At 38.4% G+C, this 26,329-nt stretch overlaps 1 protein-coding gene across 7 annotated transcripts in view; it reads right to left on the bottom strand.

Moving 5' to 3' along the window:
• CNTLN (centlein) overlaps window positions 1–26,329 on the bottom strand; it is a 307,186-nt gene that overhangs the window by 18,014 nt on the left and 262,843 nt on the right. For 6 of the 7 annotated variants that reach the window (XM_032880532.1, XM_032880534.1, XM_032880533.1 and 3 more), the window contains 2 exons: window positions 23,767–23,844; window positions 11,640–12,340 (listed from right to left, as the gene is read on the bottom strand). In XM_032880532.1, coding sequence (XP_032736423.1) covers window positions 12,239–12,340; window positions 23,767–23,844 — 180 coding nt within the window. In that variant the 3' untranslated portion in view covers window positions 11,640–12,238. Of the gene's footprint in view, window positions 1–11,639; window positions 12,341–23,766; window positions 23,845–26,329 lie in introns of those variants that run through there. The other variant, XM_032880530.1, reaches the window with a different exon arrangement.

Raw genomic sequence — 26,329 nt, forward strand, 5'->3', positions numbered from 1 at the left:
ACTCTAGGCCTGAGAATAGGTTCAAGTCTGGAAACAGTGTGAGGGATTATAATATTTTTTTTTATTGCAACAGATGACATCAGTCGTCTCCCACCTGTGACCTTTTTAGATTATATAGATCAAAAACTACCTACTTGACTACCCATTCATCTATTCCACCCTTAGGAACACTGTGGTCTGCCAGCCTTCACTACAGGTCCTAGAGGATTAAGGCCTCCACTTCCATTCTGGTTTTACAGTATGGCAAGTACATCTATCTTGCCTCTCATTGTCTTGGATGCTGTCGCTTGGCTTCTTATATTTCGGGATCCTCTCATCTTAATTGTCACTAGGGAGTTCATTTCCATCACTGCAAGCCTAGCCTACAAGAGACAGTCACCACTGAGCTTCTTAAGGTTCTTAGTGACCCCCTCACTAGAGAATTCTTATTGTTCTAGTAGAGTGTCCTCCAGGCCCTCCTGGGCACCATAGTCAGCTGGTGATATAAATAGAGTCTCGCATGCCCACTCTGAACTGTCTGACACATTCTTTAATTACTAGAGTAATTATGGCACCTCCACCTAATTTAAAATGGGTATTTTCCCCCTGAGATTCAAGGAATTATTCCATTTATACAGCAATATATATTCTATATATACAACAATATATTAAGACCAATCTCAGGTGTCCTTGGCAGAACGTTACAGGACAGTGTCCCATATCAACGAACTCTTCTGTATCCAGCCTTATATTCTGTTCAGCACCCTCAAGATTCATTTCCAGGCATGTGTTTGTTTTCCCAATTCTTTTTTAAGATTTTTTTTTTTATTCATTTGAGAAAAATACAGAGACAGAGACAGACAGAGAACAAGCATGGAGAGAGGCAGTGGGAGAGGGAGAAGCAGAACTCCCTGCTGAGCTGGGAGCCTGACATGGGGCTCGATTCCAGGACTCCAGGATCACGACCTGGGCAAAAGGGAAACGCTTAAGCATCTGAGCCACCCAGGAGCCCCCTGTTTTTTCAATTCTTGATGATATTATTTTAGCTAGAAACTAGCTATTCTGTGAAATACCTCTTTACTTCTGAAGCCTGGGCATACGTCTGTGGTCAAACAGGGCCACAATTTGACTCTTATTAGTATATTCACAAAGCTTATGCTACCATCCCCATTATCCACCTCCATATTTTCATTCCCCCTTTCGAGTTATTCATTTTCAATTGAATATAGCTTGAATTGTGTCCCATAGGTGTTTTTTTTTTTTTAAGATTTTATTTATTTGACAGAGAGAGGGAGAGACAGCAAGAGAGGGAACACAAGAAGGGGAGTGGGAGAGAGAGAAGCAGGCTTCCTGCTGAGTGGGGAGCCCAATGTGGCGCTTGATCCCAGGACTCCACGATTATGACCTGAGCTGAATGCAGTCACTTAACCAACTGAGCCACCCAGGAGTCCCATCCCATAGGTTTTTGATGAAAAATGTTCTCACTGCAGTTACTTTCCAGGTAATTTGCCACTTCCACTTTCTTTATCTTTGCTTCAGGTATGGTTTAAGAGAGTTTTAAATATTGTCTTTAAATGGAAAGATAAATATAGGTTCATGGGTACATTGAAAAAGCATAAAAAGATATCATTGTAGGGGCGCCTGGGTGGCTCAGTGTGTTAAGCCTCTGCCTTCGGCTCAGGTCATGGTCTCAGGGTCCTGGGATTGAGGCCCACATCACGCTCTCTGCTTGGCAGGGAATCTGCTTCCCTCTCTCTGTCTGCCTCTCTGCCTACTTATGATCTCTCTCTCTGTCAAATAAATAAATAAAATCTTAAAAAAAAAAGATACCATTGTAACAACCAAGTCTTGTCTCTCAGCACAGACCCCTTAGTCCTCTCTCCTGAGATAACTAATCTTACTCAGATTCTGGTGTTTCCTTCCAGTAATATGAATATATTGTACAAATATATGTTTTGAAAAGTGTTCCTTAACTGGTGCAGCCACTATGGAAAACATAGGGAGGTTCCTCAAAATTTAGAAATAGAACTACCCTACAATCCAGCAGTCCTACTACTGCGTATTTACCCAGAGAATACAAAAACACTAATTCAAAGAGAGACATACACCCCTAGGTTTATTGCCCCATTATTTACAATAGCCAAGATATGGAAGCAGCCCAAAGGTCCATCAATGGATGAATGGTTAAAGAAGATGTGGTGTACCTATACAGTGGAATATTACCATAAGAAATAATGAAATCTTGCCATTTGCAAGACATGGAGGGAGCTAGAGAGTATAATGCTAGACAAAATAAGTCAGAGAAAGACAAATACTATATGATTTCACTCACACATGGAATTTAAAAAACAAAATAAATAAGCAAAGGGGGAAAAACAGAACGAGAGACAGAGAGAAAAAGTGAGAGAGAAACCAAGAAACAGACTCTTCACTATAGAGAAGAAACTGATGGTTACCAGAAAGGAGGTGGGTGGAGGGATGGGTGAACTAGGTGATGGGGTTTAAGGAGTGTGCTTGTCATGATAAGCACAAGGAGATGTGCAGAATTGTTGAATCACTATATTGTACACCTGAAACTAATAGAACCCTGTTTGTTAACTGGAATTAAAATTTTAAAAATTTTTTTTAAAAATCAGAATAAAAAAACATTTCTTAAATTCTAGTTTAATTTCTTAGGAGACTTCCCCAGGCCATTGGTATGGTATACGGTAGATTTGAGGAGCCCAAGGTTTGCTCTTTTCTGGTCTTCAAACTAACTTTTCATACTGCCTTCCTCTGGTTGACAGCATTGTTTCTAACCTCAAATCTGAGAAAGGGCCATAGAATAGACTCAACTTGGCTTTCTAAATTTGTAGATTCCTGATACTAGTTTTATTTTGCTGTGGAAGCTTAATTGTGCTGTCCCAGCCTCTTGATTTCAAGTCTAGAGCTGAGAATCAACTACTTCCTTAAATTTATCTGTTCAGCCTCTTTAAGTGACAGCACTCACTCCTGGTAGAGAGGGATTCTTTTGTTTAGATCTTATAGTGGTGGTGCCAAGAGGTATTTGCAATTTTGGAACCCATCTGCTCCATCTGTCTTCCTTCCCCAAATTACCACAAATAAACAATTGTTCTATAAGTAAAATTTACGCTTACCTTGCAAAGATGGCTTCAAGGGAAATGCTCCAGTAGCCTCTGTTCCATCTAGATTGTCAAACTTAAACACCTGCTGTGGTCGGCAGCACTAGCAGTTCCTAATGATCTCCATGTCCTATTATTCACATTATTGTGCAATCTCCTTCGAGCGTGCACGTGTGTGTGTGTGTGTGTGTGTGAGAGAGAGAGAGAGAGAGAGAGGGAGAGAGAGAAAGAGAGAGGTGAAGCAGATTACGACAGCGAATAGACCCATGGGTAAAGCACCGGGAACAGCCGCTAGCCAACAGCTAGCAAGGAGCTAGAGTCCTTGGTCCAATAGTCTGCAAAGCACCGAAGCCTGCCTACTATCTCAGCGAGCTGGAAAGTGGATCTTGAGTCACACCTTGCTCTGACCACTGCCTCCAGAAGGTGCAGTGCTGGAGAACCCAGCCAAGCTGTGCTCCGACTCCTGACCCACAAAACTGGCCTAAATAAATGGTTGTTGTTCCAAGCCTGTAGTTACTAAGGTGATTTGTTACACAGCATTAGATAATGCAGAGACCTGCATTTTGGAAATTTCTTGTGAAATCCACAGTGATTACTGGAAGTTCTTTCTTCAGGTAATTAGTCTGGAAAATCAGTCTACCCAAACCGAAATCATCCTGTTTCTATCAGCTCGCACTTTCTGAAAATATGATTCAGGCAGGTTTTGGGGAGAGAAAAACAAATAATGATAAACGTGATTAGGTGGAGAATAGAACTTAAAAATCAAAATATCACCACTGCACGCCTGTTAGAATGGCTGAAACAAACAAACAAACAAACAAATACTAACAGTACCAAGTTCTGAAGAACTAAAGATCAAGACCAGCTAGATCTCTCAGACTTGGCTGTGGATCTGTACATTGGTGTAAGTGCTCTAGAAAAAATCTTTGCACTTTCTTATCAAGTGAAACACACACTTACCACATTACCCACTGGTCATACTCATGCATATTTATTCTAGAGAGATGAAAACTTTGCCCATAAAAAACTCTATACTTGAATGTTCATAGTAATTTTATATGTAACAGCCCAAACCTAGTGTATTAACCATGGTCTTTGAGAGAAACAAAAACAAATCTTTATTTTAAGGAATTAGCTCACAGAGTTTTGGAGGCTGGCAAGCCTAAAATCTTCAAGGTGGGCAGGAAGAAGCAGAGTCAATGCAACTTAAGTGCGAAGGTTGTCTGCTGGTAGAATTCTCTCTTCTTCGGGGAAAGTCAGTCTTCTGTTCTATTCAGGCCTTCAACTGATTGGAAGAGTGCCTCTCCCCCCTTATGGAAGGCAATATGCTTTACTCATAGTAAATATTAATATTAATTTCATCCCAAAACACTCTCATGGAAAAATCCAGAATGTTTCACCACAAATCTGGCACCACGGACCAACCAACTTAACATAAAATTAACTAACACAAGGCCATGACTTGTCAACTTCATTCTCTCTCTCTCTCTCTCTCTCACACACACACACACACACACACCAAAGGAGGAAATACTTAAGAAAACAATAATTCTTGCTTCTGTGAATAGTCATGTGGTCATAGCTGGTATTTATAATACCTTCTTCCACTTATCCATTCTGTAGTCTCTTTGTCCACATCAAACACTTCAGTTGGTTTTAGTTCTTTGCCTGGTGGGAGGATCTAAACCTTCACTCCTGAAAGGTCTAGGCCATTAGTAGTGCTAGCTGGTTTGGATTTTCCATTGACTTTCTTTCCTTATTTTTTTTTAATACTACAAAAGATTATTATTTTTTAAACTTATTTAAATTCAATTAGTTAACATATAGTGTATCATTAGTTTTTAATGTAGAGTTCGGTTATTCATACATTGCATGTAACACACAATGCTCATTGTATCACACCACAGGGCATGGTAATATTGAGAGATGCCTTATGGCATCTCCTGTGGAGTAGTAGTGCAATTTCCCCTTAGTAGTCAAAATCAAATATCCCAACCAGTACAGTAACCGTCTTCTTGGCCTGTTGATTCAGAGGCACATGGCAACACTGGTGCCTGGATGGGTCTCGACTTTGAATTTAATGGAATCATTCCTGTGTCTGCTGGTGGAAACATTCTTCCCTTTGATGGTAAGACAGGCCAGCAAAGTATAAGTTCATGGGGATAAGAAGCAAAAATTTTGCTTGTGAGTCACTAGGAGTAAGAGAGTGGCGCCACTCATTTCTACCCATTGATTCATGGATCTGGGAATCCTGGCTACAGATAAAGCAACACCATATGCTGGATACAAATTCATAGCACATATAGCCTCCTTGAGAATCTTGCCTCAGCCCCGCAAGGTACTGCCACCTAGGTCGCCCTATAACTGAGTCTTCAAAAGCCATTCCACCATTCTAACTGGCTGTTTCATGATGGTGGGGAATGCACTAGGACCAGTGACTCCCATGACCATGGGCCCATTGACCCACTTCATTTGCTATGAAAGGAGTTCCTTGATTAGAAGCAATACTTTGTGGAATACCATGATGGTGGTTAAGACATTCAGGAAGTCCACAAATGGTAGTCTGGACAGAAGTACTGCTTGCAGGGAAGGCAAATCCATATCCAGAGCGAGTGCCTATTCCAGTAGGAACAAAGTTTCTATGGTGGAAACAGTCAGATATTGTCAGCCCACCACCTGGGAGCTGGCTGATCACTCTGGGGAACTGTGCCATATCAGGGACTTAGTCTCTACTGGGTCTCTACTTGGATCTCTACTGCTTGAATATTGGACACTCCCTAGTGGCTGTAGCCAGGTCAGCCTTGGTGAGTAGATGTCCATGTTGCGGAGCCCCTGCACAACCTCCACCCCGGCCACCATAGCACTCTGTTCACGAGCCTGCTGCAATGACAGAGGCGGCTGAGAAAGAGGCTGATTGAGAACCAGAAAACAGTTCATTCTATTCACTTGATTAAAATCCTCCTCTGATGGGGTCACCCTTTGGTAAGCATTCACATGGGATGCAAAAATCTTCACTTTCCCACTCAGAGAGCTCTCTCCACATAGCTCTTTCCCAGACTTCCTTGTCATCTTATTCTAAACATGTTCCTTCCAAGTCCCTGGCTATTCAGCCCGCGAATCAGGACATCACCACATGTATTTGTTGACGGGTACATGAGTAAACCGGCTGTGGTACATACATATTCAAGTATGGGGATGCTACTCAGCAATAAAAAGAAATAAACTATGGATACACACAACTTAGGTAGATCTCAAGAGCATTATCCTGAGTGAAAAGAGACAATCTCAAAAGGCTATATGATCTGTGCTTCCATTTATGTAACATTCTCAAAGTGACAAAATCATAGGGATGAAGAATAAATAAGTAGTTGCAAGCCTTAGGGTTGGAAAGAGTATATAAGCACTAATGAGCAACACAAGGAATATTCTATGTCAATGGAATAGCTCTGTAATGTAATTATGGTGATGGTTATAGAATCTATATTGTGTGACAATTGTTCATAAAACTATATCCCAAAAAGTGAATGTAAAAACTTGTGAAATCCACATGTGGTCTCCCAGTGAATAACACTGTCCCAACGTCACGTTCTTGACTTTGACAATGTGCTGTAGTTACGTGAGGTGCTAATCATCCAGGGAACCTGAATGAAGTGTACTCAAGGACCCTCTGTACTACTTTTGCAACTTCTTGTGAATGTTACACTATTTCTGAACAAAAATTTATATAAAAATAAAGGAAAAAGAAAAGCTGGAATAAAAATGACTTGAATATGCTTTTCTTTTTCTAATTTGCTCCCATCACTGAATAAAGAATATAAATAAAGAAGAATGGGGAGGATCCCTTTTAAGACAAAAGATGTTGACAGGTGTCTATGACAGAGAGCATGCAATGAAAATTAAACTCCAGAAAAGAACTAGGCCCCAAACCAAAGCAATTTGTCAAGGCAACAGGAAGATTTTTTTTTTTTTGTACACTCAAATTGAATAGTAGTAACTTGAGATAAGATATTGAAGGAAAATGGAAACTTCACTTATATTTTTTATTTTTTTCTCTCTTAATTAAATTTCATCCCCAAATATGTTTAGAGTACTTTAAGTTGGTTCAGGTTGTAAAAGATGTATTTCTCCCGTTTTGAGTGGGATGGGATGCAAGACAATGAAGTCTCTGGTACTTCTCTACTAACAGTTCTGGGGTCCCTCACCCCAGATTTAGCATTAACAAAAAGTGACATTTTCTTTATTATAAAGTGTGAGTACAAGGATGCAGGAGGGCAACTTACTCTTAGTGATGAATCCAGAAGAAAGGAAGACTGAATGGCAATAAGCACTGGAATCAAGATTGTGTTATTATGGACCATGTGTGTTGGTTTAAGAATAAAGAAGAAAATTGAAGATTAGACCATGGAGAGGAAATCCTTGTAGTGCCCACCATTCCCTAGCAAATAGGGAAAGCAATCAAATATATGTTTGCATGTTTAAGAATCAAAAGATAAACAAAGGCTTTTAAAAAATTGAAGTAAAATTAATATACCATGTTATGCTAGTTTCAAGGGCACAATATAAAGATTCAACAATTCTATACTCGACTCAGCACTTACCACTCTTAATCCCCTTTACCTACTTTACCCATCCCCCAACCCACCTCCCCTCTGGCAACCATTCATTTGTTCTCTGTGTTCAAGAGCCTGTTTTTTGTTTTGTCTCTTTTTTTCTGTATTTGTTCACTGTTTTGTTTTCTTAATTCCACATATGAGTAAAGTCATGCTATTTGTTTCTCTGCCTGACTTATTTCACTTATCATTGTACTCTCTAGGTCTACCCATGTTGTTGCAAATGGCAATATTTTGTTCTTTTTTTTTATAGCTGAGTAATATTCGTGTGTGTGTGTGTGTTTTTGTATACACACATACCATATCTTCTTTTAAAAATGTTTAACAAAACTTTGGCTTAGAGGCAAACAAACAGAAAAACCAAAAACCAAACCAAAAAAAAGCTTTTTAAAGTCGATTATGCTATATTAAATCACTGTTATACATTTTGTAGTAATTCCAAGGGCAGTTACATGCACAGGTATATAAGAATTAAAGGTAGGAACTCTTGTGGCCACTTACTTCATGGATCCTCTGAACCCAGAAAATAAAGGGCTCTCTCAAAATGTTTTCTGGCATGCACCCCTTCTTTTTGGATTTATTTGTGGCTATACACTTCTTATAGAAATTTTGTTTTCGGACCATCTAAATGATTCGTCTTACTTGCAGAATCCTGTGACATTTTGAGGATTAAGTTAGTATTTGTCAGTCTTTATTGCATCTCTTTGACCCATGTGTCTATCCCTTTGCCGATACCACATACTCTTGATCGGTGGATCGTTATAACACATCTTGCGGTTGGGTGGAGTGATTTCTCCCTTTGGTCTTCCTTAAAAATCCTCAGCTACTCTCATTCCTTTGCTTTTCCATAAAATTTTTAGAAGAATCTTATCTCTATTTTCAAAATATCTTGCTGTGATGTCTTAAGAACTGGATTAAGCCTGTATATCTATTTGGAGACAACTGTCATCTTTGCTACATTGAATATCCCAACCCATGCTCTCAGTATGTTTCCCTACTCAATCTTCTTTCATCAGGTTTTGTAGTTTTCAGTGTACAAGTCTTATACATGCTTTGTTAGATTTACACCTAAGTAATTTTTTTTTTTAGCAATGGTGAATTTCACTGTAAATTATGGTTTCCACACATGTATTACTAGTTCACTGATGTATAGAAATATACTTAATTTTTGCATGTTGATCTTGAGAAGTCACTTATTAATAATCTAGGGGTTTTATTTATGTAGGTACGTACTTACTTACTCAAGAGATAGCTTTACTTCTTCCTTTCCAAGCTGTATGGCTTTTACTTCCTTTTATTGCCTTAGTATGCTGGCCAGGATTTTCAATGTTATGTTGAATAAGAGTGCTGAGAGTAGACATCCTTGCCTTATTTCTGATCTGAGGGGCAAGTGTTCAATCTTCCATCATTGAATATAATGTTAGCTGTAGGCCTTTTGTGATTGTTCTCATCAAACTGAAGGTCTTAATTTTCTGATTTGTTTTTTTTCTCACGCACGTGTTGAATTTTTTCAAATGTTTTTCTAAAATTTTATGATTATGTGATATTTCTCCTTTACATTGGTTTTTGAATATGGAATCGGCCTGGATTTTCTATCTTCTGACCAATGTCCCTCATAAACATCAATAATTCTAAACAGACTTTTAGAAAACTAATATAGTTTTCTAAAAGTATATTAGTTAATAAAAAAAATAAAAAGTTAATAAAAAATATTAGTTAATAAAAAAATTAAAAGTTAATAAAAAAATAAAAAACTACATTAGTTTTCTATTGCTGCCATCACAAATTGCCACAAACTTAGTGACTTAAATAGGCAAAAATGGGGGCACCTGGGTGGCTCAGTGGGTTAAAGCCTCTACCTTCGGCTCAGGTCATGATCCCAGGGTCCTGGGATTGAGCCCCACATTGGGCTCTCTGCTCAGCGGGGAGCCTGCTTCCTCCTCTCTCTCTCTGCCTACCTCTCTGCCTACTTGTGATCTCTGTCTGTCAAATAAATAAATAAAATCTTTAAAAAAAAAAGGCAAAATGTATTCTCTTATAGTTGTTGATGTGCAAAGTCAGTTTCACTAGGCTAAAGTCATGATATCAACAAAGCTGTTTTTTTGTTGTTGTTGTTGTTGTTTTTTCCTGGAGGCTCTGTGGGGGAGAATCCATTTTCTTGCCTTTTCCTATATCCAGGGACTGCCTTACAGTCTTTGGCTCCTGGCCCCTTTTCTCTACACGGAGAGCTGTTGGGGTAGTATCATCAAATTTCTCTGTCCCTCTGCGTCTGTGGTAACATCGCTCTCTGCCTGACCGACTCCTCTTGCCTCCTTCTTGGAAGATATCAGGTCCCAAACAGAGAATCCAGGATAATCTTCCCACTCAAGATTCTTAGTTTAATCACATTTGCAAAGTCCTTTTTTTTGCCATAAAAGGTAACAAATTCACAGGTTTTAGGAATTAGGAGGTAGACATCTTTGGAGGACATGTTTCAGACTACCACGTTTTCTTTCTTTTTACTGTTCTTATTTGGTTTTGGCATCAGGGTAATACTGTGCAGTCACATTTTTAGCTTTGTAACAAAATTCTGCTGTGATGAGATGCTACATTTTAAATTTTATAATTTTTTCTTACCATCGTCTTCTTCTGAGTTGGGAATACTGCCATGAGTATTCATAATATTGGGTAATATCAATAGACAGGGCATTCCTTTAGCACAGGTCTAACGTCCTTGTATAATTAACGCAATGCTTTGCCATCTAGTTCAACAGCAAGATAGTCTGCACTTCACTGTGCCCTAAAAGGTATGACATTTGAAGGTCATTTTTCTCTTCTTACTTTGACATGACGGGCATGCACTGGTATTTTTTTAAGCACAGTGGAGTGGAATTTGTGATTTGTAGCTCGCCAAGAAGTAGTGCCAAGTGACCCCACCATCATATATGGTCTGGGTCTCACACTCACCTGCACTGCTGTAGCTTGAAAGCAGCCATAAACAATACATAAATGAGCATCGCTGTGTTCCAATAAAACTTTATTGATGGACACTAAAATCTGAATTTCATATAACTTTCACATGCTACAAAATATATGCTTTTCTTTTAAACCATTTGATAATGTAAAAATTATTCTTAGTTTGTGGGCCACACAAAAACAGGTGGCAGTCCAGATTTGGCTTCTGGGCCATAATTTGCCAACCACTGCCTCAACCTCAGGGGACCTATATTCTAAAGGGGGTTGGGGGGGCAGAAATTAACAAGAAGATAAGTGAACAGGTAAAATAGATAATTTTCTGTGATAAAGGAAATTAAATAGTATGATGGCCAAGGAAGGTGTCTCTCAGGGAACAGGTAAGGTGATCCTAAGTGATAAGAAAAGTCATGATGATGGGGCGCCTGGGTGGCTCAGTGGGTTAAAGCCTCTGCCTTCAGCTCAGGTTGTGGTCCCAGGGTTCTGGGATCGAGCCCCACGTGGTGCTCTCTGCTCAGCGGGGAGCCTCCTTCCTCCTCTCTCTCTCTGCCTGCCTCTCTGCCTACTTGTGATCTCTGTCTGTCAAATAAATAAAAATAAAATCTTAAAAAAAAAAAAAAAAAGAAAAGAAAAGTCATGATGAGCCAGTCATGAGATAAGTTGAGAACAGAGTACTCTAGAAAAAGAAGAGCAAGAGTGAAGGCTGCATACAGGCAGAAGTTTGGTGAATTAGCGGAGCCTTTCCCAAAAAAGTCACATGTGGCAGGAACATAGTAAAGAGGTGAAATGGGGGTGAGAATATTTGGAAATCTAAAAAAGATGACATCATTGTTAAGAATTTAACTTTAAACTTAAGAAATTAATTAATTGACCACGGTAGGAGTTATGGTAGATCTAATTTTACACACTGAGCTTGTGGTCCCTTGCTAATTTCTAGGAGCACACCAAGTCTTGTGAATTTAAAAAAAGAAAGGGAGAAAAGGAAAAAATGTTTTTATTTTTGCCACATAGTTCTAGGAAAATACAGTATCTCCTATATCATCTGGTATATTGAGAACAGATATAACTGGACCACACAATTTACTTCATTAAATGCTCATCCTTAAGATAATGGTGTTCCCCATTTTATATTTGCTTATAATACAAATGTGCTCTTCACTGTCTGATTTAAGGCCTTTTATAGCGACATTATATCAACTCTCTAGTTTCTTTATAAAACTTAAAACATTAAACCCTCAGTTTACCTTTTTTCTTCTTATATTCAGACCCATTTGTGTGTCCAAGCTTGTTCTAATTTCTTTGACTGCACTGGAAGGAAAATCATTTTTAAGTTTGCATTGATTTGTGGCAATATTTGTATTCAACAATCAAATGCTAGACTATTTCCTTTTAAATGGCTATGTACTTAATTAGTTTCCCTTGTTCGGCAATTAATTAGTTTCAAGCCTTCTTATTTTGGTATCGAACCTGACTATTGATAGCTGGAGTAGATACTGTATCAGATGGTAATGCATGTTTTCCAGTCACATTGCAAAAAAAGTTTTCACTTCTGGAAAAAAGTTCTTCATTGTAGTATCATCTAATATCTTTCATAATTGTGAAATATGCTTCAACTAGTTTCTTTCTTTCATTTATTTTCTCCAGTACTGCTTCTAGTAAATAGGAGGCAAAAGGAAGCTGGAAGAGAAACACAGAAAAAAAGATGATCAAAACCGTATATTTTTTCCAGCTCAAAAATACACAGTAAGTATCACTAAACCATAAGAACTCAGATATCTGCAACTCTGTACCCATAATGGTACCCTACTGGGTCTCTTTTCAGCTGATCTTACTGGATAGTGGGGGTAATTTTGTCTTTTATAATAAAAATGATAAAAGAGCAGAAGTAAAATGAAAAAAGATAAACGCCTTATTGAACAATTCATGGTTTACTGACCATGTTAATGATGTAATCTGCAATACAAGCAGCGAAGCCATTTGTCTTCAATCAGCTGATCAATAGCAGGTTACAGCCATCTCCAGGGCCCAAAGGCCCACAGAAGTCGTACAGTATGCTCATCAGTCATCAAAGAATGAGAGAGAACTATCAATACACTTGTCCGTGTGGGAGCCAAACACTTTGAGAGTCATAGGGTAAAATTTCAGAGGGAAAAAAAAATGGCAAAAGTATGCCCATTGATTAAGTTGTTATAGAAAAGTTTGTTTGGCATATCAAAGTGTAATACATATGTTGCAAACTGCTGAGTTTATAAAATGTAGAGTACATTTTTAAATTTCATAATTTATATAACTTTTCCGGTAAAGTTTCATTGTTCCCTCTGCTTCCCTGGGCTTCCTAGAGAACTCCAACTTGTACGATGCATGTGTGCACTGTAAGTGGGAGAAAATCTAAACTGTTCTCCAATTACTCACACAGGTCTGCCAACTTGCTTCCATCTCCTGTCCAGCTCTCTGGTTTCACAGAGAGGTTTCTGATAATTAAGAAGTTCATTACGTTACTTCTTGGAGTTGTCCTTTGGGTTAACTAGGGAAAGACTACTTTTGTTTCCCTGAATAAGTTAGTTGAGAATGCTTGTCACGCCCCGTCCCCTTTCCTAAGGGGAAGTGGCATCGGGGCCTTTTTTGTGCTAGGATGAGCACTGGCAGCGTCACCCATCAGCACCTGAGCAAAGACTGATGCTTCCAGTAGGGGTTGCCTAGCTGTGCTCAGCTAGGGTGATTATAATTAGTTAAACCAAACAGAATGGCTCTTTTCTGAATCTGAATTGGGGGAAAACAGAAAAGACTGGCCAGGGACAGTGAAACACCAGGCAAACAGATTATGTAGCCCAGGAAAGAAGCAGAGACCAAAGCCAGTCCATAGCATTCCCTCAGATACCAAGTTTCTAACTAAGATTCCAGTTTAACTTCTTTCTTATCTTTTTTTTTTTTTTTTTTTTTTTAAAGATTTTATTTATTTGACAGACAGAGATCACAAGTAGGCAGAGAGGCAGGCAGAGAGAGAGGAGGAAGCAGGCTCCCCGCTGAGCAGAGAGCCCGACGCGGGGCTCGATCCCAGGACCCTGGAATCATGACCTGAGCCGAAGGCAGAGGCTTTAACCCACTGAGCCACCCAGGCGCCCCTTCTTTCTTATCTTTATAACAAACTACCTTCTCCTTAGGACAGCCTAAGTCTCTGCCAGGAGCTTCACACATTGTCTTCCTTGAAACTTACCACTGAAGAAAGCATAAGATACCAAAATATCACATTTCTTCAGTTCTGAAGATAGACTTGAACAGAAGATACACACATTCACTTAAAAACAGCTTTTTCTGGGGGGAAAACCCCCTACCACATTAAATATATACATACTGTGTTGGCATTCCAATGTCAGAAAAACAAAAATGTGGGGAAAATGCATTTTAGAATCAAGGAAGAAGTCCGTTAGACTTCCTTCTGTAAGATAAGGATACTAAAAGCAAATCCTTACTTTGACAGTTTGCCCTTCTGGGATGCAGAAAAGGGTTATATTTGGTAAAACTGTCAGTCTTATAAATTAGATAATTTACGTTCTCAGGGCATTAATATTAGATGTTAAAGAAATGCACATACGTAAAACAAAACAAAACTATCAGGCAACTTTCTTTTATGCTGGCCAAGGCTACCAGTACCATTCACATTCCTACCAAAAAAAGCAAACAAATGGGCACCTGCATGGCTCAGTCAGTTAAGCTTCCAACTCCTGATTTAGGCTCAAGTCATGATCTCAGGGTTGTGGGATGGAGCCCTATGTCTGCTTGTCCTTCTCCCTCTGCTCCTCCCTCAGCCCCTGGCTCACATACTTGTTCTCTCTCTCTCAAACAAATAAATAAAACCTTTAAAACAAATAAGAATTAAAAAAAAATCAGACAAACAAGATGAGAATAACCTCTCTTTTCTTCCTGGTAGAAACAAAAAAGTTCATTTCCTAAAGCTGGTCAAGGAAAAAAAGAGTTCTCTGACCAAAAACTTTGGGAAACAAACCAAACTTTAAAAATGTCCTTCATTTCAGGATTTCTTAGAGGCTTTAAGATACTAAGAGGCACTGTGTGTCTGCAATATCCTCTTTCTGGATTCATTCGCCCATGCTTTTCTCATGGTCTATTTATCATGTGGAACCAGCAGTCCATGGAACCCACTTTGGGAAACACGCCGCTTCTGTAATTGCCTAGGTGATGACGTCACCTGGTACGTTCACCAGACCGACATTTATCATTTGCATATCACTTTTTCAAGTTAAAACCTAAACCTTATTATCTTGTGATCTGAACAGTTTTCAACATGTCATGCACTCGGAAATTTCACTTCCTTTGAAAAAAAAATCTTATCTCCAAGAATTTGTCTTCCAGGAAGCCTCCAACCTGGAACAAGAGGTCCATTTACTGATTTACTACTGACAACTCACTTTCTTCTCTTCCTCTGGCTCCCAATAAAATGTAAAGCCCCACAGTTAAACACAATTGTTTGTCAATCCTGTTTGACTGGATTGTTAGCTTCTTTTAAGCTTCATATGGAGGATAACACATAGGGATTTCAAAAAGCAATCAATCTTTTAATCATGACGCACACTATGTTCATGTCTATCTGCCCTGCAAATAGGTCAGAAGGATGTTACTATCTGTCTATATATGATGAAATGAAAGTTCATATATCTTACATGTTGGCTGGAGATGTTTATTTTTTTTAATTTTATTTTTTATAAACATATATTTTTATCCCCAGGGGTACAGGTCTGTGAATCGCCAGGTTTACACACTTCACAGCACTCACCATAGCACATACCCTCCCCAATGTCCATAACCCCACCCCTCCTCCCAACCCCCTTCCCCCCATCAACCCTCAGTTTGTTTTGTGAGATTGAGAGTCACTTATGGTTTGTCTCCCTCCCAATCCCATCTTGTTTCATTTACTCTTCTCCTACCCCCTTAACCCCCCTGGAGATGTTTATTTTAATTCAGCGGTTCTATTTCCTTTTTTATAAACCAATTCTGAAATTCTGCCTCTAAACACAGTGCTCACTGTACATGCTTTTTATGACTTGTCATTTACTGGGAACTATAAGGCCGGCTCTCAACAAGATCTTTCAGAAGTTTTGTTTTTGTTTTTGTTTTTAATATATAGGGATCAACTGTAATTTTGTAAAACATAAAATTAATATAATTTTGTATTAAGCTCAATAATTGAAACAAACTGAGAGGAAGTCTAAGGCAAAGTCAGAATTACAAAACACTTCAAATGAGCATAATAACTGAAAGTAACTGTTAATCAAAAAATTATAAGCACATGTCCCTTTGATTATGTATTGAGTCTACTCCATGAGTAAAATTGTTCCTTACTCATGGAGTAGACTCAATACATATTCAAATAATGAGTGTACTAGTGGTCTTGGGTTTACAAATAGCCTCTCTTGACAAGTCCGCACTATTCACCTATTGGCAAACTTCTTCCATAGACTGTACAGATAAAAACTTCTCCTTAGTCTAGGATGAATTAATTAAAATCTTGTTTTCCAAGAGTGACAAAGAATGGCATTCTGAATTCACTGGCTATTTTAGTCAACTGAGAGTAATTACTTTTGTCACTTACAGATTATTATTAATTCTTAAATCTTATAAATTACAGTTAACCTGAAGACTCATGGGACATATTTAATCCACTCTGATTCAAGAGAGTTCTGCAAAATCCTACAGTACCAAACGAACATCAGTTCTCAACATACAGCTATAGATTGGGTATAGTTAAGACTGTCCTTAAATATGAGATGCCTTGGAAAGTGCTTTAAAGGGGCATCTGGGTGGCTCAGTCCTTAGATGTCTGCCTTTGGCTCAGGTCATGAGCCCATGGTCCTGGGATCGAGGCCAGTGTTGGGCTCCCTGCTCAGCAGGAAACCTGCTTCTCCCTCTCTCACTCTCCCTGCTTGTATTTTTCTTCTCTCACCATCTCTCAGTCTCTGTCAGATAGATAAATAAAATCATTAAAAAAAAAAATTCACATAGCATGTTTGTTTGCCCTATTTTTTTGTTTCTGTTTTTTAATTGCAAAACATCTTAAAAACACAAAGAAGACCAGGAGACATGAATTTTCTGCTACTTTGAGTCTAGATTCAGTGCTAGTTTATTTCCCATAGGGAGTTCGGCATCAATTAAAATCTCTGGATATGCATTCTGGAGGGAACTCCCTCAGATACAGCAAGAACACTGATAGGAGTTTGGAGTTGGACTGATGTGGTGAGCTGACTGGCCAACACAAACTTTCTCACTTAGCCCATCACATGTATCTGAAACAACAAACCCAACAGTCATGCTGCCTAGGGTTGGCCTATGTCAGGGACTATCAAGTCCAGAAAGCCTGCATGAGCTCTTTCTTTCTCTTGCATAACAAAGAAGCAATACTCCTGGGGTATGTCAATGCAGGATTCCACCAGCTTGAACTCTTGGACAGAATGGCACAAATAGTGAAGAGCTGATACTATGTGAGATTTCTTCATCTGGAAATTTAATGAGGACCTTGGAACAACAACTGAGTTTTGCTTGGTGCAGTGTGGTCCTAAAGCAGGTCTTCCTAGTCACTCGGCTGTTCCACTCGTGAAAGGTGATTTCTCTTCTGGAGAGATTTCCCCAGATTTCACCCAGACTTCCAGCTCATCTCACGTAAACACCTACAGATGTTTGCCTTTAGGAACTGGTATGTTGCTGACACAATCTCAAATTTATCCCTCACACTTAACGAATTGCGGTTTCATTTAGAGGTGTTTCTGTATAAAGGTTGAGATATGAGTGATGGTTGCAGATGTTTGAGAGTGACGCTGGAAAAATAACAAAAGCCTAAAGTCCATGACTATAAAACACAGAGATAACTTAAAGCATGAGCACTTGTTGGAATGTGCTCTTAACAATAAAAAAAAAAAAAGGAAAATTTCTGTGTAACAAGAAAAAAAAATGAAATAAGGGTAACTTTTAAATCTAAGGGGCAAATGAGCATTTTCACCATTTTCATTCTTGTTTTGGGTTTGAAAACTATTACCAAGAAGATATCATTTTTAAAACACAAGATGACTTTAATCTAGCTTGACTCATACTGAAAATAAAGATGTTAAATTTTATGTCGTATATCTGCTTTTACTGGAAACATGAAAGAAGGTTTAACATTGTTTAAAAAAAAAAAAATCCCAGGAAGGCTTTGAATGGAAAAATTTGAACTCTGGCTATTTCAGCTAGATGTGAGAAATCTGTGTGGGTGGCTGATTTGTATGGGTTTCTGTGTGTGAGCAAGGGTGAGTGGGTATGTGCATGCATGTGTTCGCATGTGTTCTAAGTGAAACAGAGTAGATGTGTTCAGAGTTCTAAGGAGAAACTTTCAGTTAACCTTCAGGCCGGAAGGTACTCTATTTACAAGAGCCAGGGACATTGATAAAACCCTTCTCACTGCCATAGTGCAAGGATTCTGTCGAAGGTAAGCATATTTTGCAGAGAGGCACTGGGGAAAGAGCCGTTTTAAATTTCAGCATTTGCGAGATCTGAAGCAACTAAGAGGAACAGGGATGTTTAAAGCTAAAGAAAAACCACTGATTAAATTCCATATTTTAAATTCTCAACAGCTGAAGGCAGAAGGAATTTTTGATATGGTCCCAATGCAAGAAAATGATCTCCAAAAAGTGGACTAAAATGGACTGAAGGAAATCCAAAAAAGCATTAGCAGTAACAAAGAACAGGGCAACAACAAAACGAAATCAAGACACATTTTCCAGCCATTTCCGGCTCAAGGTTTTTATACAAATCCTAGTAGAGAACCATATTGTGTTTTTAGTGTATATTACTTGTTTTGTACAAGTATACATATTTTAATATATATATACCCATAATTTTGTTCAAGTTAACTGTTTAATAAATTTCACAGTTGATACAAATTAACTCTTTGTTTATTGTCTTCCACCCCCAGAAATGTAAGCTCCATGAAGGCAGTAATTTCTGTCTCCTTGGTTCACTTCTTATCTCCACTGATTCCCTCCAAGGCCTTTTAAATTCCCAATTCAAAAGGGCTGTTTCAGGTATTTTAAGGCCTGAAAACAAAGCTAAATGGCCTCTATGACAATTTAATTCTGAGGATCAGAATGGGTGGAACAAACAAACAGTTGTCTTTTAGAGGGCAGAGTATAAACCCCTCCTGGTCTGGATACATGAGAAGGCAAGGTTGACCAGAGTATTATAGGGGGACATCTCCTTCTGTGCCAACTGAAAGGAGCAAATTAAATAAGAAACAAAATAATTTATCTCATTTATTCATAAGTATGGCCAACAGACAGAAATTCAAATTCAAAGGCATTTAAGGCAATCTCTGCTAATTAATGGTGGAGAACATGGCACATGTGATATAAGAAATTTACTGAATTTTTTACTGAATCTTTTTTTTTCCTCTTTTCAGTATTAAGGAGAGCATTTTTTAAATGGAGAAACAGTTCACATAACGCAAAACTCACCAAAGTATGTAATTCACTGGTTTTTAGTATATTCACAAGGTTGTGCGACCATCATTCCAGAACATTTTCATCACTCTCAAAAGAAACCTTGTACCCATTAGCAGCCCCTCCCATCTCCCCATCACCCCCCCCCCCATCCCCTGGCAACCACTCTTCTACTTCCTGTCTTTATAGATCTGCCCATTCTGGACATTCCATATGAATGCAATCATAGACAAATGTGGCCTTTTGTCTACGGCTACTTTCACTTAGTGTAACAGTTACAAGGTTCTTCCATGTTGTAGCATGTATCAGTCCTTCATTCCATTTTATGGCTGAATAATAAACAGTCCATGTATGCACATGCCACATTTTGTTAATCTGCTCATCACCTGACATACCTTTGGGTTGCCTCCACTTCTTTTGAGGTATTAAGGGTAACGCCTTTGTGAACGTAGGAGTTTTTGTATGGACATGTGTTTTCATTTATTGTGGGCACTTACCCAGGGGATGAAACTTCGGGGACATATAATCTCCCTCCTCAACTTTCCGAAGAACTGACAGACTGTTTCCCAGGAGTGGCATCATTTTACATTCCTAGCAGCAACGAATGAGGTAAGGGTTCTAATTTCTCCACATGCTCACCAACCCTTGGTATTGTCTGTCTCTTTTGTTATAGCCTTCCTACTACTAGGTGTGAAGCACTAACTCATTTTGGGTTAGGGTTTGCATTTCCCTCATGGTTAATGATGTTGCACATCTTTTCACGTGCTCATTAGTTATTTGTTTATCTTCTTGCAGAAATGTCTATTCAAATCCCTTTTTTTGCTTTTCGTTGCTGAGTTGTAAGAGTTTGAAAAGTGTTCATAGATGGTTAAATTTCACTAAGAAGAGCCGGATGGAAGGCTAGGCTGAATTAACGAAAGCTCAAGAGTCCTTGAATATTGTTAATGGGAGGCATCTACTAAATTTTCTATGGCTTCAGTACTGACATCTCCTCCCTACCAATCTGATCTATGTCTTTGGGTTTCTTAAACTCTTAAAGGTATCATCATCTGTCTCTTTATGTAGGATATTAAACTCACCCATCTATGGCTTCTGCTTTCTGACTTCACCTCATCTCATTACTGCTATTGATTCAATCACTATAATGTGGATCACATCTACCTCATTCTTTCTTTTTATGGCAAGGGCACATACAGACCCTCATTGCCCTTTGCCTCAACTATCTTCCTGCTCCCAGTCTCTCTCCCTCCAGACCTGCCATGTGCTGATCTCAGGCTTCTGTTCCAAAGCATAACTCTGATCATATTCCCTTCCTGCTCAAAAGCTTTCATAGTTTGGTCCCAGCCTACTTTTCCTATCTCTGTTTTTCCTCCTACTCCCTAAACTACAGAAAAAACAATATTGAAGGGCTCTCCCATCCTATTATAATCATTAACTTGTCTCTGCCATAAATTATACATTTTTAAAAAATGTACCATGTAAAAAGAGGAAGTACTCCAAGTAAAAATATTCAAAGAAATTAAGAGGCAGCTGTGCCATAAAAAATGATAGCGGATATTAGAAAGTTTTTTTTAAGTGTAATTTTTATTGTTAGCTCTCTGTGGGATGAAGGTTGGGTGCAGATAAAGATTAAATATATAAAGTTACCAACAGTATCAGAACCACTTGAAGAAATGAGGACATATACTTGCATTCTGTATGAAATATAGAAAAAGGTTAAGGTTTTAGACCTTTTGGTTCTTAGGGAATCTGGCTAACACAGCAGTAGGTATTACACTCTTACCCTGGGGTCCCACGCTGCCACACGGCAGAACAGCTTTTTATTCTGTGGTAAATATTTTATAAATACAAATTTTCATCCAGTGATTGCTGAGAAAAATTACTTTGCAAGAAAATAATTTTGTGGCCCAATCCTTAAACCAAAGCTAAAACCGCAGGGCCAGATGGACTCCTAAGATCTGTGAATTCCCTTACATACAGCACCCAACACAGAGGGAAGACGTAAAAGAGAGGTTTTCCAACAATTTTATCCTCAAAATATTTTTTTTTAAATATTTTTATTTATTTATTTGACAGAGAGAGATCACAAGTAGACGGAGAGGCAGGCAGAGAGAGAGAGAGAGGGAAGCAGGCTCCCTGCTGAGCAGAGAGCCCGATGTGGGACTCGATCCCAGGACCCTGAGATCATGACCTGAGCCGAAGGCAGCAGCTTAACCCACTGAGCCACCCAGGTGCCCCTCCTCAAAATATTTTAATAACCAAGTATCAATATTGAATTAACTCGTTTTTAAAGGAAATGTGCTCTACTATTCCATGGCCTAACAATCCTGTAACCCAGATACACAGAACCGTATGTCTTACTCAATGGACGCAGGAGGGAACACACACCCTTCTGGCCATGTGATCCTGAGAGCATCACCTAGCCTCTCACAAAATTGGTGCACAAAGAAAACCTTCTCTACAATTCAGGACAAATATAATTGCTGGAACCGAGAGAGAAGAAAAGTAGGCTAAAAAAAAAAAAAAAAAAGAGAGAGAGAGAGATGTTTTCTATCTTCTAGATTTTTCTCTTGGGTGTAATTATGAAGTGACATCCAAGTGCAGCCAATGAAGTCCCTATTTTTTTCACAAAATTCAAAGACATCAGCAAAACCACCTATGTCAGTAATAAAAATAAAAAGTCTTTGACTTTTTAAATGTTTTCATACTGTCACAGTGGAATAAAATTAGCTTGAAAAATGATCTAAAGGCACACGACGCAGTTCATTATGTAGAACAGCAACAGCAGAGCTTTCCCAGTGTTCATAAAGGCCGCTCCATTAAATTTACCTCCAGTCAATAATTAGGAGTCCACAAATAAACCCGGGCAATTAAATCAATACTGCCAGGCAATTATATTCCCGAGACCAGGCTCAGTGGCACAAAAAGGCACTACATCAAACTGCAGTATGCAGTGATCTGATGCCATTTTCAGCAGGAATTTTTTTTTTTTTTTGCACTAACTAAAGAAAGCAGGCACACACCCAGACAACGCAGAATGTGTGCACGCACATCTGCACAGGTGCATCAGACAAAATCAGCGCTGGGGTCAAGAGCGCTTTCGTAGAATTTAATAAAGATGTACACCTGTGGACGTATTATTTTTATGGTTGTAACTTATGACAGAAGTTCCAGATTAGAGGGTCATGCTTACAAGCTGAACATTAAAAAAAATTCATTTGTAAGTTTATTTTTATCATTTTCAAGCTTAAAAATACAATCCGACACAATCATTACTAAACTCCTTTGATATGCCCAGCATTGGGCTGGGCGTGGGGCGTGCAACATAATTAAGAAATGGCCTTTCTTCTCAAAAGTAAGTTGTCACCACATAAGACTCTGTCCAGTGCCCACACGTCTGCGCTTGAATAACTGTACACCAGACTGCCGATCACCTATTATTATTGAAGCAATTCCAGATGTTTCAAAACTATATAAAACTGATACTAAGAATATCAGTAGCTCAGATATGATTTGACTTATCCTTGATTTTTCCAAAAGGACAGATAACTGTTCTTTCTTAATGTAAACGTAAAATAACAGCATTTAAATCTGCCTTTATTTTTAATCTTGACACAGAAACATTTATGATGACTTTCCAAAACTTACAGGACAGTCAAGATTTTTTTTTTTTCTTGGCTCTAAAACACGTTTTAGCTCTTTTAATTCTTGGTTCTTTTCAAAAAGACACAATTAGGCTGAGCAATAAGAACTGTAAATGAAAGAGTTTTCGAATACATTACGTGCTGTCGGTGATGTCAACACAAAAGCTGGCTACGACTAGAAAGGCTGGGCTCTCACCTGCCAATAAACTGCCCTTGATCACTTACAAGAGGGGCACATCCCAGCAGACTCTATGTGTATTAAAAAAATACTTGAAAGGAAAGAAAAAGTATCACACAGGTCACAGCAGCAGTCTCAATGGACCCCGCAGGGATTTCAGCTCGTCTTGGCCTTGTCATCCTCTATGCAGCTTTCCACTCGGCCCAGAAAATGTCGATAGGAAAATGTTTGAGGGGCCTCTGGTGGAAATTTTTTCATTCTTTCTGCATTGACAGGATGCCAAATCAATATTTACTTCCCACTAACAAGCTGCTCGAGGTCTCAGTAGAAAATATTGTAGAGAATGCGGGAAGACACAGTAATAAACAGTTGTCTGGCTGTGAGGAAAACATGAATTGACTGGAAACAGGTCCATAGTAAAAGGTCACCGAAACCCATGAACTCCTCAGGTGTCCATATCAACCACCAACTTTAAAGACACATAATAAAGAATTTCTTCTCCTAAGAGGGCTGAGAGAATAGATCCTTTTCAGTGTAGCAGGCCTACAGGTTGACTCAATAATTTAATTAATGCATTTGCTAAGACCTGTGTTGGCCCTTCCCAAGGCATTTGTTTCATTTGTTAAGTCCAAAAGTACAAATAGAGGGTTAACTTTCCTGTCTACCTATTGGAATACTTCTTTACCTAACAGAAGTAAATGATGTGGTGTTTACAAAAAGTTAGACATCGAGTAAAAGTGTAAGGCTTGGAATATTTTTTTTTAAAGAAGTTTTTGGAGATGAAGCAGAAAAATAAAATACCTGTCCTTCAAGAAGTTTCTGAATGTACAACAGCCATTCTCGGTCATTCTCAGCATCTATCCTTGTCCTTTCTAGGTCCTAAAGGAAGAAAATCAAAAGACCCATGTTAATTCCATTTACATGAATTTGATCATACTGTTAGATACTGAATAAATTTAAAAAGATACTGGTAGAATAGGGTTCCGTAAAGACCAGTCTGTCCTTCCAAAGTAGGGAATACACAAATCTGCCCTCTTAATATTTAATTTATAAATACCGACATGTAGAAGATAAAGCTGTATTTCTGTATTTCACAATACAATTCAGGAATATTTTATTTCTGTCTTCACAGTGGAGCTCAAGGTAGGGACAGAGGTGGCAGTGAAAGCGATTAAAATAAAGTGAAAAATAAGACAAAGCTGTATGAAAGAATCATTTACAAGTGACTCTTGTAAGATTACATAAACCTTATATTAATTAAGAAATCTGACCTCTCAATAGATAATTAAGGAGTAACTGTTACAACTGCAAACAAAACAGGACATGGCGTGGCTCTGGTGTTTTTAAATGCTTGTTTATTGTAAACATCCAATAGTTAACTGATAGGTAAGGGACATTTCTACTTCAAGTGTTGTAAGCCCCTAAATATTTTCAACCCACCAATGATCAAGGTAAAGTATTTATATGTATTCATAAGTGCAGTAGATTATTCAGTTAAAATCATGATTCAGCTAACAAAAAGGTAGACTTTTCAAAAAAGGACAGGTTTAGGAAACGAACATTTGCTGAAATTTACTGGAGGCCAGGTATCTGGGGAGGCACTTTGCATAGGTTATCACAGTTTTTATACTAATTCACTAGAGTTCAATGTGGTTTAAAGAATGTAAGGTAGTTTGGGCTCTGCTTGGACAAGTCCAGTCAACTCTCTAGACCTCTGAAAAGATGCAGGGATTTTATTAAGCTCTGATCTACAATTAAATTTAGTAAATGTATCAAGGTGCATGGATCCTTCTCAGAACACTGTGATTTCTACTGGTGTCTTTTCTCTTCCAGGAGGATGTCCCCTGAAGGCTGTGCGGTATGCATTTCACAGTGCTGTATGTTCCAACTCTAGAATGTATCTACCTAGAGGCTGAGATGCCCTTTCTTCACAGAAATGTGCCAGCTACTCTTTCGGACTATGAAGAGAGATCTTCTAATTCACATAGCCAAAATGGACAACGTTTTTCTATTCAGAGAGAGAGTGCTTTTTGCTAATCTGAAAGCCCAGAGAAGGCATCTTTTGAGACCACACAAAGTTGATGGGCCCGTCTTTCAGAATATGTATCTGTATTTGTGCCCACACATGTGTACACAAACCCAACACAGATACACACATGAGGAATTTGGTTCATCTACTTGTTTTAAAACTCTTAGGGAACAGTGAGGACTCAATCTTAATTTTTTGTTAGGACTCTCACTATCAATCAAGACGTGTTAATTTAATGTCTATAGCAAGATATAGTTAACATCCTTGCCAGAGATACAATCATTTCCTGTGTGTCTTATATCTGATACTATATTTGATAATGCTGTTATACTTCAGAATTCAGAATTCACAAAGTGAATTCAAAGTGTAGAAAGTCACAGGCATTGGCTGGGGTGCCAAAAATAGGAAATGGAGAGTTCACTATCCTATTCACCCACGGGATGAAAATCATCTCTGCAGGATTCCTCTGACCTCTAAGAATTCTTGGCAGTTTTAAAACCTTGGCAAATCGTAGATCTGCTCTACTCCAGAAGTTTTTTTGTTTTCATTATTTTCTTTAGAAGTTTTTTGAGAGGCTGATGGGGGGCTGGAGGATGTTCTCATACAAACATTTAAGTCTATCATTTTACTTATTCATAGTGCCATCATCTCTTTATTGTTTCCAAACAACCATATCTAATATTCATGTGTCAAAGTCCAGAGACTTATTAGGAGAAAAGGAGTGAGTATCGTCTTCAGGTTTCACAGAAGACTGGACACAGGATAAGCTTCTGTTATCTAAGAGGTCATAACTATGTGTAAAATGCAGTGGCCTCCCCAGAAGAACAGAACTGTCACTGAAGACCCAGATCGACATGCATACAAATTCACTCAGACAGGAGTACTTCACCCAACTTAAATCCATAAATATATTTTTTTCTTTAACTTGATCAGCAATAATTTTTAATTTAGCTAGGAAAGCCAACATATGTACTACTTTTGCTCGTACAGGAGGAAAAGTCTTCAAATCCATTCAAATTGGCTTAATTAAAAATACTAGCTTACAAGATGTATAATTAACTAAATTTAAAAAATAGGAGACAGGAAATGACTTGAATAACTGATCTGAATAACCAACATGCTGTTCTAAAAGTTTTATGTACTGGCTTATTTCTGTATAATACAGTGAATTTTCTCTAAATGTTTTTTGAGTTGGTCAATAGCCACAATTTAACTTTCACAGGCATGTTACTATGCTGACCTTCATTAATATTATCTTGAAGATGAAACTCTAAGAATTATAAAACAAATAAAAGTGTTTAAATTTGATGGGTTAAAAATATTTAAATGATGTTA

Source organism: Lontra canadensis, unplaced genomic scaffold (genome assembly GCF_010015895.1).
Source record: "Lontra canadensis isolate GAN:19392208 unplaced genomic scaffold, GSC_riverotter_1.0 scaffold70, whole genome shotgun sequence".
NCBI lineage: Eukaryota > Metazoa > Chordata > Mammalia > Carnivora > Mustelidae > Lontra > Lontra canadensis.